Here is a 12,731-nt window from a genome sequence, read left to right on the forward strand (position 1 = left end):
TTTCCATCCAACTGAATCCTATGCTAGCCATTTCCATGCCGTTCAATGCTCTGTTGTAATTACCAAACGGTTGTATACCCAATCCCCCGTCTTCCTCTTTCGAAATACGCTATTCCATGAGCCCCGTAAGGAAAGGGAAGCTCACCTTCGGACCCTCGATTCTCGGCACCATCGGGTCTGCTTTTTCCCAAACATCATCGTTATCTCAGCTCTCGCCATTTCAACCCATATCTAATGTAGCCCACAGCTCGCCCCAAACCCTACCAGCTTTCCAGGCCATCCAATCTCCGTCATTCCACTTTAGCTCATCTCCAACCACCTCGCCCCTATAGCTTATGGGCAAATCCCATTCCCCCTTCGGCGACGGACGAGTATGCGGAAAGATTAAAGAAAGTTGAGTTGAGGATTTTTTGAAGAAAACGCAAGGCATTGGCAGTTTTTCCACCAAATTCAGGGATTTTTCCCTTTACCCTGATTCACAACTGCCAAAAGGGTTCAAAGGAATTCGAAAAATACAACGGAAAAGGTTGTCCCATCTCTCATTTTAAAGCCTATTGTGCCCATGTCTGCCCTTTAGAGAAAGACGAAGGGGCTGCCATCCGATTATTCCAGAAGAGTCTTACGGGCCCCGCACTGAAATGGTTTACGTCACTAGATCGTTCTAAGTTGGCGTCGTTTGAGCAATTATCTCAAATGTTCATCAATCAGTACTCCTACAACTTAGATGCCAAACCAAAAAGATCAGATCTCGAGGCTCTAAATCAGAAAGGTGATGAAAGTTTCAGTGCCTACGTAGGCAGGTGGAGGGCTGTCGCTGCCCAAATGCGAAACAAACTCGATGAAGAAGAGCAAATCAACATAGTAACCCAGTTGGCTCATTCTTCGATTGCTGGCTACCCGATGTCATAAACCCATACCACATTCCAAAGAAGCAAATGAAGGCTTGGTTTGAAAGCTGACCTTATTATTATAAAAGGGAAAGGGTTTTTTATAGAGGTTGAGTAAGGGGGGAGACCAATCCCGTTGTTTGGAAAGGTTATTCCGTCAGCTGATTCACCAGGGTTCATTAGGAATTTTTGAATTGGATCCAAGAAGATAGGATCATCGATCTGTTCTGCCAGTAACTCCAATACTAGCTTATGATCTACTTGTTCTTATCTCCATAGAAAGCGAAGCACTTTCGGACGTCAGCATGTACTAATCGCTCCACCGCACTCCACCCCCACCCCCTGTAAGGCTGGAAGGAATTGGCAGAATTTTTTTTGTTAGGTCCCAATGAGATGAGGGGGGACCGGGTCATGCGACGGATGCAAGCTAGACTTTGAAGCAAAAAATCCAAGATTTCATAGAAGAAGAAAAAATCAACGTGGCGGATGAACAGAAAGCTCCTAAGAACCCCAACGTGGGAGTTTTTAAGAATTCGCCCCCTAATAACGCTCCGGTCTCAACATGCTGGGCCGAGGAAGTGTCTGATTTCCAACATCCCCCTACCATCACTATAATGAATGCTATTAATACTATCTTATCTGGCTTTGTGAGGAAGATCCCTCCCACCGGATCATCATGACCCCTACGTTCCGGTTTCCAAAGGCGATCCTAAGGGAAGAAGAATTTTGAAAAGGGATAAGGCTGCAAGAAGAACCTAGAGAGGAAGCTCCACCGAGAAATAAGACTCGAGTTTCTGGAAATGTTTCAAGGAAAAGATAAAATGAAAAAAAAAGAAAAGAAGCCGGCGGGTCTTTTTCCGCTTGATCGCTAACTCATGAGCAAAGCCGCCTTCGGCCCTTCGCTTAGTAAGCCCCTCCTCGAGCCTCTACTGAATTCCGCTCGCCCCGGTCCTTAGTAGCGTTGACTTTGTCAACCTTTGGATGTTGTTGTGACGCTTTGGTTAGGCTTGGTTGACTTTGTCAACGACACAAGCAAGGAGTTGACAAAGGAGAACAGCCCCCCCCTGTTGTTGATAGAGAGCTTACCGCCCCGCCCTTTATAGTCGCGCCTGTTGTCATGGAAAAAGAGTTTGTTTTCTGTCAAAGAAGCATGCTTAACATAGCCTATAGCGTAAAGGCATTCGAGCCGCGTCTAAACTAAATTAAGGGTAAGGCCAAGGCCCCGTACTCTCTCTTCTGTAGATACGCTATCCCTTCCGGCTATGGTATGGGGGAAGGGAAGTGAGATCTACCGATTGATTTGATATTAGATGAGCGGCCGTACTATGATCGTTCGGGAGACATGGCCCTACGCGCTACACACAAGAATGAATTGTTATGCGGTCGGTAAACTCTTTTTGCGGGCAGCCTATCAAATCAGATCACGTATTTTTTAATATGTCGTTCCGTCATGTATATGTATTCGGTCTTCCATTTTTATTTTCCTGCTCGTGCCCGTATAGAGGGCACGACTCCCCCTCTTCCCGTTCTATCGTCCAAAACATGCAGGCCATTCTAAGTTCCGGGGTTGGGTCGGATAGGACCAGACCAAATCGGCTGGATCTGTGGAATCTGAACGGATCAGATCCAATCGGATCTGATCGTAGCTTTGAGTTCAGGTGCCGTACCGCGGCCAGACCGGAAAGGAAGGGGACAGCGAACCTCCTGCCAATAGGCCAAGGTTGCTTTCTAACTTTCAGCCACTTGTTGGAAGGAAGGAGAAAAAAGAATTATTCGATTCAACTACGTCGAACCTTTGGTAAGGATTGGCTTTAAGTGATAGGGGATGTGATTGGAATTCGTCTTTTCTGTATTACCGAGACACCCGAAGGGTCGACCATATGTACTTCGGGAGACCCGTCCCATTCAAATCAAAATAGAACGAGCACCTACGACTAAGGGGAATGGAATGTCGACCACAGGGTGAGATGATCTTTTAATACGAGGGCGAGTGACTGGTCAAGTCATGAAACTTAGTCATTTTGATCAACATGGCTGCAAGTGGACTGGGTTTATGTGTTTAAACTGACTACGACCAAAGTCGTAGCTACTTCAACCAAAAAAGGGGCGACCCCTATTCAAACCGAAAGAAGTACCTCACCTCACTTACGAAGAAGTAGTTGGAGCTGGGCTCCGAACCCGAACTAAACTATGAGAGTTTGCTTTTGTTTCATCTTGATAAGAGCGGTCTGATCCCTTATTTGATCAGACAGACCGCTCCTGGTGTTCGAACTAGTCATTAATGGTCGGCTTCATTGGTATCCTTTCGGTATGCGTTGCGAACACTTTCATTTTTAGCGTCTCATCTTCTCTAGAGAAGCGAAACTCGAACGGATAGAGCAGATGGTCCAACTACATAACTTTTTCTTTTTTATTACTTTTATGGTCGTGCCTCGTGGCACGGCAGCACCCGTACTATTGAAATGGTTCGTCAGTAGAGATGTTCCCACAGGGGCCCCTTCTTCTAATGGTACTATAATTCCTATTCCTATCCCTTTATTCCCTCTTTTAGTCTATCTACATTCCAGGAAATTCATACGCTCCATGGACGGAGCAAAAAGTGGAGTCTTGGTCAGAGCAAGCCGCCCTATTCTATTACCAGACATAATTGGGAGAAGCTCATCCGAAACTAGAGCTAGAAACGCCTTATTTCGTTTCGTTCCCGTTCTTCATTTCCTTCTTCTCGAATCCAAGGGGGACTTCTCATATTTAGAATCTTTCTGTGGTGTGCTCCGTTTACTATTCTTTCGTACTTTCTTCTTTTTACCACGCGATAGGTCAGCGAAGCGTGAGCGGGCGCGGAGAAGGAAAGGCCAAACACTTCGGCCTAACGGGAATGAGCAACGACGAAATGACAAGATGAGGTGCTCCGGGCGCCCCCATTTAGAAAGAAGGGTCGAAGAAGGTTTTGGGCCTGTAGCTTTCCCCGTCCCCCCTTCGTCGGGTGGTGCTTGTGTGGAGGGTGTGCCACCAGAAATCGGGCTTGAAGCTCTCGCCTTACCAACGAGCCGACAGCTGATGGCTGTTGGTCACGACTACTACCAAAAAGCTCCAATGAAGATGAATATTTCACATGGAGGAGTGTGCATCTTTATGTTGGGTGTTCTTCTGTCGTGCGACCTGGCGGCTTATGTGCGACCTGTGGCCCACGCCTCCTATTTGTTCAGGGCGGGCGGCGTGAACTCTGATTCGATCCGGGTATTCAATCCCGCCACTGAGATGCTCAGTTGACTCCTTAACCTTGATAGGAAGATGGCTTATTCAATAATTCGTGCATAAGGGTAAGGAACTTTGGATGAACTAATGCGAATGGGTGTAAGCCTCGCTGCTCGGAAACACCCAGTGCTGACCACACTGAGAGACACGAAAGCGCAGGTAACGCCAGTTGGCGAAGTGGTGTTAAGCATCCCTAGCGGTACGAAAAGAGAGGTCGTGATGATATCATCTACGTCCGTACCGCTCCTCGTGGAGTAGATCCCGCATCCAACCAAGTCTTTGACCAGGGAACGGGAGAATTCCCACTACCGCTGGCAGGCCAGCCGGGCCGTAAGCGCGGTGGGAACGGGCTTCCCAAAAAGCCAGCCCCGGGCCGGGGTCAGCATAGAATGAAGGGGACGGCCCTAATGTTGTGTTGGCAAAGCCAACTTCTTGGGTTGCGGACGGAGAAGAGCGGACGTGGGGACTCGGGTCGGGGCGCAGCGTAACTAAGATAGTCATTCCATTTAGGGCGAGACAGAATGGGCGGGCACGAGCGGTCTGGTGTCCAAGCCAATTGGTCAGACGACGACTACTTCACATTAGTATTAGCCGCCTATCCCGGAATGAAATGAGATGAAATAGAAAGAACGCGAAGCGCTAGCGCTATAGGATCGGTTTTTTTGGGGGGAATAAACTCGCTTCTTCTTCTTCACAAGCTTATCCCCGGCCCCGACCGGGAGCAGCAGGGTCTCCCCATCTTTCCTAAACTTCCCCCGGTCTTCGGCCGGAGCTGTATGAGGCAGAAACTCGTCCCACGTACGGTTCGGAGGCCGAGCCCCACCCCAGCAGTAATGGTGCGGCTTAGGTCAACTAACACAAAGAAGATACAGTTCACTCAACGATTGCCTTTGGGTTCCGAACTCCATATGGGGAAGGAGCGTTGTTGTTTGCGAGGTCTCGATCATTTACATGGACCTACTTTTCATTCCATTTGTGGGAATTTGATGATCTATAAACCGTCCCTAAGGAACGATCGGCTCATGTTTGAGCATGATGAATCACTTCGCGCCGACCTGTTGCTAATAAACTTTCCGGCCTCATATGAGAATGGAAAACTGGAGCATTTTCTGCATCGGTGGATGAAGAATCGCGAACATAATAATTTCTGGTTGACCATGTTCCCAGAAAAAAGATACTTTCGAGAAACGACGAGCACGACTGAAGTGGCTATACATACAAATCTATTTACAGATCTATATGCTTCGATTGTAACTGGAAGTTCCAAAACAGGAGGCTGGTATACCACCATAATGAAACTTCCTTTTATTTTTTTTATTCGGATAGGATTTATGTTGGCTTCGTCGGGAGGCTCGCGTAGTTTGTTACGTCAGCTCCAAAAGGATAAGTTGCGTTGGAATTGAGAAAGTTCCGTGGAGTTTCATAATTGCATAAAAGGAATCAAAGTAGTGGCTGCGGCGCGTCGAGGCACTTCTTCGACGGTCCCCCTCCGCCCGAACGAGACAGAATGGGCGGGCACTACTAACCAAGCCAACCCTAGTTCTCGCCGATAGGCGCTGGTAGCTTGCTTCCAAGCCTTGCCTTATCTTATAGTTTCGTTGTGGCCATGGCCCGAAGGAGCCTTACGCACTTGTACAATGCTCAAGTTAAGGCTCTGGGCAACGAGTAGGATGGAGCCTTTACTTTCTATTATATTAGTAAAGCGTGCCATATATATTGAGTGAAGGGAAAAAGGGGTCTCTTTCCTCGCCCGATGGTAGAGGTCGATCCCCTCTTCGGTGCCTCCTTGTGGTCCTTCTCTTTAGCTTTTCCTCGGCCTTTAGAACTAGTTGATAGGCCACTTTCCACATCCGATGCATCGAGATTTCATCTTGGATTTATAACCTCAAGCCCTATCAAGCAAGGGATTCCTCGTCGGATTCGTTCAAGCCATTGCGAATAAACAATTGGTAGAACTCCGCAACTTGTTATGTTAGGAGTAGGGGCTTTCTTGTACGCTTCTCTCCCCCCTATCCTTTAAAGCGAAGTAAACCCTTTTGAACAAGCTTTGGGTCTAATCGGAGAGTCGAAATTTCTACCGCAACCTCGATCGCATCTTGTCCCATGTACTTCCCTTTGCCTTTCCGCTCACGCCTTGCTTGGACTTGATCCCACCAAATTGAGGCATGACCCGTGCTCAGGAATTTCACCTTCGCACACCTCGGATAGTTCTTTCCAATCAAAGAACTTCTCCACGCTACCTAACCCAATCAAGAAAGTCCTCGGGATGCAATCGGCCATGGAAATCGGGAACGTCCACTTTGATCCCACGATCTCCTTGATCTCGATGTCTTTATAAGGCCCAGATCAAGCGCAAGCGCTTCCTTATCATTAAAAAAATCGAAATGGGCTGGAACTTATTCCTGAAAAAGGAATGGGTGCATCAGTTTATGGCTCGAAGTACCAGGCGTCAGGACGCATCCGGGGCTGACGACTTGACGATGGAAGCTTGTCGTGGTGGTGTACGCCATCATGCTCTAAAGTGCAGGAAAAGCCCTTTGCGGGCTATGCCCACTTTCTCACTATCCGCACCCCTCCTCTTAGCATATGTCTCAAATCAGAGGCACTATCCCAAAAGGCAAGTCACTCTTCACTTTTTCCCCTCCAGGGGCGCATGGCACATACGGAAGAAGGGTTTAACCTTATGATGATGGGCGTGATCTTCACCAGCTTCGATGATTGCATTCTTGGAGCGTTGATGGAAGCTAATGCAGTCGCTAAGAAGACTCAACATCCTGGAGGGCATGAATCAGGAAACCTCACAGGTGGATGGTCTATGGCCCAACAGAGACTGACTGAGACTAATTTGGCCACGATCTGAAACAAGTCCTGTGGCGATGGGATCGAATCAGTTCGTAGGTCAAATTGAATTCCTTTTCGCTAGTGAACTAAAAGAGGAAGTGAAAGTGCAAGTCAAGACAGTAAGCGAGTAGGCGTAAAGTCCCTTCTTTGAATCATAAGGAAGTAAGTTCAGCCAGTTCCGTAAGTGACGGAAGCAAGTCAGGTTCAAGGGAGCCTCTAGTCCATGGATACATGCTTCATATTCTGTGCTGTGGTATTGTTAGTTCCTGCAAAGTTGAGCTTAATGGCAATGGGGTTGTGCGATTCATCAGGTACAATCAGCAATGACCCTACTCTGTACCCATTTTGATTGGCCGCGCCATAAAAGTACAATTTCATTTTCATTTCCACGCCCTGCCCTCCTCTTCTGTGACAGCTATTTCCTCGTCTGGAAAGCAATCCTTAAACTCATATTCCTCCTTGATAGGGTGTTCAGCAAGGTGTTCTGCTATCGCCCTTCCCTTAATGGATTTTTGGGTTACGGTTACATACGTGATGTCGAATTCAGACAGAAGCAGTAACCATCTTGCGGTCCTTCCCGTTAAGGCGGGTTTCTCGAACAAATACTTTTTTTGGGGGGTCCATGCGAGCTATTAAATGTACCGAGTAAGACAGCATGTAATGCCTCAATTTCCGCGTTGCCCAAACCAAAGCCAAGCAGGTTTTCTCCAAATTGGTATACCAGGTCTCGTAGTCAGTCATTTTCTTACTAAGGTAGTATATGGCCCTTTCCTTCCGTCTGTCTTCGTCGTATTGAGCCAACATAGACCCCATAGTGGTTTCAGTGACTGATAGGTATAGTAATTAAAGGCTTTCCTGGCGTTTGGAAGCACTAGAATTAGTGGGAGGGGTATTTCTTTATTTTGTCAAAAGCTTTCTGGCATCCTATTTTCCTGCATAATTTTTCTTTAGAAGCTTGTGTATAGGCTCGCAAGTGGAGGTTAATTGAGATATGAAGCGGCTAATGTATTGCACGCGACCGAGAAACCCCCGAATCTCTTTCTCGGTTCGTGGAGGTGGAATTTCTTGGAAGGCCCTTACTTTTTCAGGGTCGACCTCTTTACCTCTTTGACTGACGATAAAACTCTTAAAGTTTTCCTGATGTGACACCAAAGGCGCTTGGGGATTAAGCCTCAACTGGTACTGACGTATTCGGTCAAAGAATCTCCTTAATGCCGCACAGTGTTCATCTCTGCCCCTAGACTTCACTATCATGTCATCAACATATACTTCTACTTTCTTATGTATCATGTCATGCAACAAGGTTGTAGCTGCCCTTTGATATGTTACCCCGGCGTTTTTAAGGCCCAAAGGCATGACACGGTAGCAAAATGTTCCCAACTAGGTAAAAATTAGGCTGCATATCTTCTGGCGCCATCTTTATTTGATTGTACCTTGAGAAGCCATCCATGAAGGATAATAATAATAATTCATGCCCCGCTGTATTGTCAACCAAGATGTCAATGTGTGGCTGTGGCAAAGGGAAATCATCCTTAGGACTGGCTTTGTTGAGGTCGCGAAAGTCAACGCACATGCGGACTCTGCCGTCCTTTTTCGGGACAGGAACTCTGTTGGCTAACCATTCGGGGTATTCCGTCACTACAAGAAATCCTGCCTTTAGCTGCTTCTCTACTTCCTCTTTGATGAAACCTTTTTCTTTTTATTCCGCATTCTCCTCAGTTTCTGCTTGACTGGCTTGGCATCAGGATACAAAGAGATTTTATGCTAAACTATGTCTGTGCTGAGTCCAGGCATATCATCGTAGGACCATGCAAAGACATCCTTGTATTGTATTCTTTCAAAAGGGCAATCAGGCTTATTCGTTCTTCGAGAGTCAAAGTGGTTCCTATCCTAACCTCTTGGGGTTCGTCTGCGGTCCCTAAATTAATGGTAATGGGTTGGGTTTCTTCCATGACGGGTTGAGCCTTCCTTTCCTCTGATCTCTCCACCATTTCCAAGAGTTCAGGAGGAGTTTCACTCTAGGTTTCTTCCTCATCTACCTGCATGAGGCAGTGATCATTGGAAGGGGAGCTAAGATCTGCTATTTGTTTTCCTTTTTTTTTTCAAGATTTTAAGCATCTCATCATCATCAACAAAGTCCTCCAGCTGATCTCCTAGATTTCATTTCATTGCAAACCACAAGTTCCTTGATTACAGACTCTCTGGCCTCCAGGGCCGACTCGACTTCAGAAATGATAACAGACACTGACGGGACAGACACATCATTATTTGGGACAGACTTCAGACCATCCTCCGAAGAGGTTACATTAAACAGTGACTCAACAGACTTGACTAAGACTGGTTCAGATAGAAGACTGACAGACTTCAGCTGAGGAAGAGAAGATCAATTGCGTGGTGCTTCATCGGCTGGGATGATGAGAGTGGATGGGTCTTTTGCCACTGGGTCCGCAATTATCATGGACACCATCCCTTGTCCCCCTGCCGCACCGTCCTGGGTAAACATAACATAAGTTGAAGCTGGTATTCTTCCTCAATCTCAACTTCGTCGACCCTTGATGAAATCGAATAAAAGAGAAGAATCATTCCCGGTGAGAATGTTGTCGTCAACGTATCGTATAAAAGAAGGATGAGGCAACGACCATGACGTCGACGAACAAACATGGAAGAATCCGCACGGCTACAGTGGAACCCTTAAAAAAAATGAAGCAGTGAGAAAGGAGCTAAATTTCTTAAACCAGGCTCCCTTCTTAGCTCTTTGTGCCTGCTTTAGCTTGTCGGAGGCCGTAACGTAAATCGCTTTCTTGAGCTTGCATACCAAGTTAGGATTCCTAGGAGAAGAGAAGCCTGGGGTTGGAGGAGGCTGAATAGAAACTTATTCTTGCGAATCCCCCTTCCCTTATGTTGTTGAAAGGCATTCTTCACGTCAAGTTGAAATAAGGGCAACTTTTTGATTGCAGCCAATGGCTTGTTTCCCCGCAGACAATGAGACTAAGTCTTATTCTTTTTTTCTTTCTTGGGCATTGATTTCTTCCTGCATAGCATCTCTCCAGCAAGAATGATTGAAGGCTTCAGCAAATGATTCAGGTTCATGAGAAGATTGAACTGACATGAGGTAAGCTCGATGTTTTGGGGAAAACAATTCATAAATAAGATAAGACAAGAATCCTTCAACGGGATAAGAAAAAAGAGAGGTTTCTCCCTGAGAGAGGGATCCAGAATCTGAGGAAGCGACTGGGAAGGGAAGCTATTGGGCTAGACTGCTGATCTTCTGGAGTAGTCTTCCCCTGGGAAACAAAGTGTAATCGCCGCCGAGAATAAACATGCTGTGCCGGGTGACTGGAATCCTCTGGGGTCAGCTGAACAGGCTGACAATCGGCAGAAGATGCTGGGCAAGGCTGCTGGCCTGAAGAGTGAGGCTGATCCGTAACATCAACTGCAGAAGAATGTGAGGTTCGAGTTGATGAACAGGAGAAGGGAAGGCCGCAATACATCTCCATCACCATTCCCCCCCGGGGCTGATTAATTAGGTTAAGGAAAATATGAGGCGACCTCATTAAAGAGAATATTCAAGGATACATTGAGTCTCTTGGATTTCACGTCATAGCATCTATACCCGGACTAAGCATATCCAAGAAAGACCCAAGTGGTTTCCTTGGGGACAATTCTTCTCTTAATTGCGCAGGAATATGAACAAAACACGTGCATCCAAACACTCGCGCCTATAGGATGAACCCAGTAAGAAGTTCGTGAGGTGCCGCTGCAGCTTATTCCCTCTCTCTTTCCCCCCAATAAAATAAAAAAAAGGAGAGAGATGTCCCGTCCCTTCTTTATGCACATCCATATACATAGCCAGACACAAAGGTGTACAATCCGGTCAATGCGGTTCTTTATCTTTAAGTTCATTCACTGTAGGTTCTCTTACTTGCTCTAGTGGCTGACAAACGCCAACCGGGAGGGGAGGCTCAGGAATCGACTGGTTCCGAGCGGACTCGTGGGGCTGCTGCTTGGATTATCGTAGAATAAGAGGAGCCGTCTTAGGAAATGACTTAACTTAAAAGAAAAGACAGATGCCGCCGCTGCGAGGCGAGGGAATAACTTGTCTGGTTTTGCGGTACACTCACTCCCGTTACGAGAATGAAATGACGCCCCAGCTCGACTCGAGACCAAGACTCCTTACAACTCGCACCAATAGCGGCACTGAGCGGCCGGAGATTGATTGAAAAGGCAGCCCAGCCAGCCCGCCCCCCCCTACGCCGCCTACCTACTCGTGCTCCTAGCTCGATCGGAGGTCAAGAGTGTGGTCCGGCGGAAAAACAGAAGTCGTCCGCATCAAGTGATACGTGAATTGCTCAGTAGTGCTTTGCCACTACTGTAGCTGGCGGAAATAGCTTAATGGTAGAGCATAGCCTTGCCAAGGCTGAGGTTGAGGGTTCAAGTCCCTCCTTCCGCTCCTGGCTTCGCCGTTTAGTGGTAACGAGTAGAGTGCATAAGCCCCTTTAGAGATAGGAAAAACCTTGTATAGGGTTCCAAACCTATCTTACTAATAATAAGAAAGGGGCAAGCCAAAACCTACTCCTAACAAGTTGCTGAGTTCGGCTTTTCAGCCGTTGCGCGCTAGCGCGCTTCTGTTTTTCAGCAGGCTTCTTCAAATATCCCATAACAATAACATAAGTAGGGGTTCTAACTAGAAGTAGCTAGCTAGCGCGCTAGCGTTTTCCCTTACTAGTAAAGGGGCTGCTAGTTGTAGCGCGCAGTGTACTAGTGAATAGGAAAAGCGGATTGAGATTACTAATGGCGGATGGAGGTTGAGTATAGCTGGCGCTAACCTCGCCCTTCGCCGGAGACTGCAAATGATGGGAATCCTATCGATAAATAAGAGGCATAGGCATCGCCTCTCGATCCAATCCGTCTTCCCTGGCCTCCCCAACCCACTCTTGATACGAAATAAACCTCCCGCCATAGAGAAGAGATTTCAAGTCTGGGTCCCCTCGAGCACCCTTCCCTTGAACCTGAACTGGTCGAGAGAGATGAACCCGCACCACATTTTATAACCTTCGAACTGAAACCCCCAACTAGAGATGGAATTCCAGAACCTAAACAACTCAGTTGAGAGCTTCGTGACCGGTTCAAGGGAAGGTCCACCAATGATTGATAGGCCATTCCCCCCCCCTATCCGTCTCTTGATCCCTCATTCCACTAATCCGTTGTTACTTGTTACTGATTCATTCAAGGCCCACTTCTTTGTCTTATTAGCGCAGGTGTTCGAACCGCTGAACTTAAGACTCGAGTTGAGAAAGAGGGCTAGGCCCAGGAGAGGAGGGCTCTCAGGGACTGGGGGAGACGAGTGGATTATAGAGCTAGGAGTGGATCGAGGGTTTGTCCATTGGGATTGGGCATGGACGAGCCTCGACTGGGCTAGCAAAATGAAAAAAGCAAAACGTCTCCCATCGCTTCATTAACCGGTGTAGGATGAAAGATCCGGTCCAGGATTCGAGTCAAATCGACCTTCCCTCTCATCTCAGGTGAGGAAAAAAAAGAAAATGTGCGTTGTTCAATATCTCGGCTGCTCAAGAAGTTGGACTAGCTCCTCCTCCGACCGGGAGTAGATTCTATTCTAGGGGAAGGGCAGAGCCTCGCCTTGCAGTAGGAAGGTGTTCGTAGCTGGGACGGGTTCAAACTGGACTGAAGGGAGTAGGAATTCAATACTCCGGTCTTACTGGGGATTCATCACTGGCTAGGGCTTTCGAA

At 47.3% G+C, this 12,731-nt stretch overlaps 1 protein-coding gene and 1 non-coding gene across 2 annotated transcripts; both read left to right on the forward strand.

The window, feature by feature from the left end:
- The first annotated feature begins 3,269 nt into the window (after positions 1 to 3,269).
- Positions 3,270 to 5,545, forward strand: ccmFc (cytochrome c maturase subunit Fc). The gene is made up of 2 exons: positions 3,270 to 4,039; positions 4,996 to 5,545. The coding sequence occupies exons 1-2, from the start codon at positions 3,270 to 3,272 to the stop codon at positions 5,543 to 5,545; spliced, it is 1,320 nt and encodes a 439-aa protein (YP_009477456.1).
- A 5,814-nt stretch (positions 5,546 to 11,359) lies between these two features.
- On the forward strand, positions 11,360 to 11,433 carry tRNA-Gly. The gene has a single exon. It is a non-coding gene; the product is annotated as a tRNA-Gly (tRNA).
- The last annotated feature ends 1,298 nt before the right edge of the window (positions 11,434 to 12,731 follow it).

Source organism: Citrus sinensis, mitochondrion, assembly GCF_022201045.2.
Source record: "Citrus sinensis mitochondrion, complete genome".
NCBI classification, from domain to species: domain Eukaryota; kingdom Viridiplantae; phylum Streptophyta; class Magnoliopsida; order Sapindales; family Rutaceae; genus Citrus; species Citrus sinensis.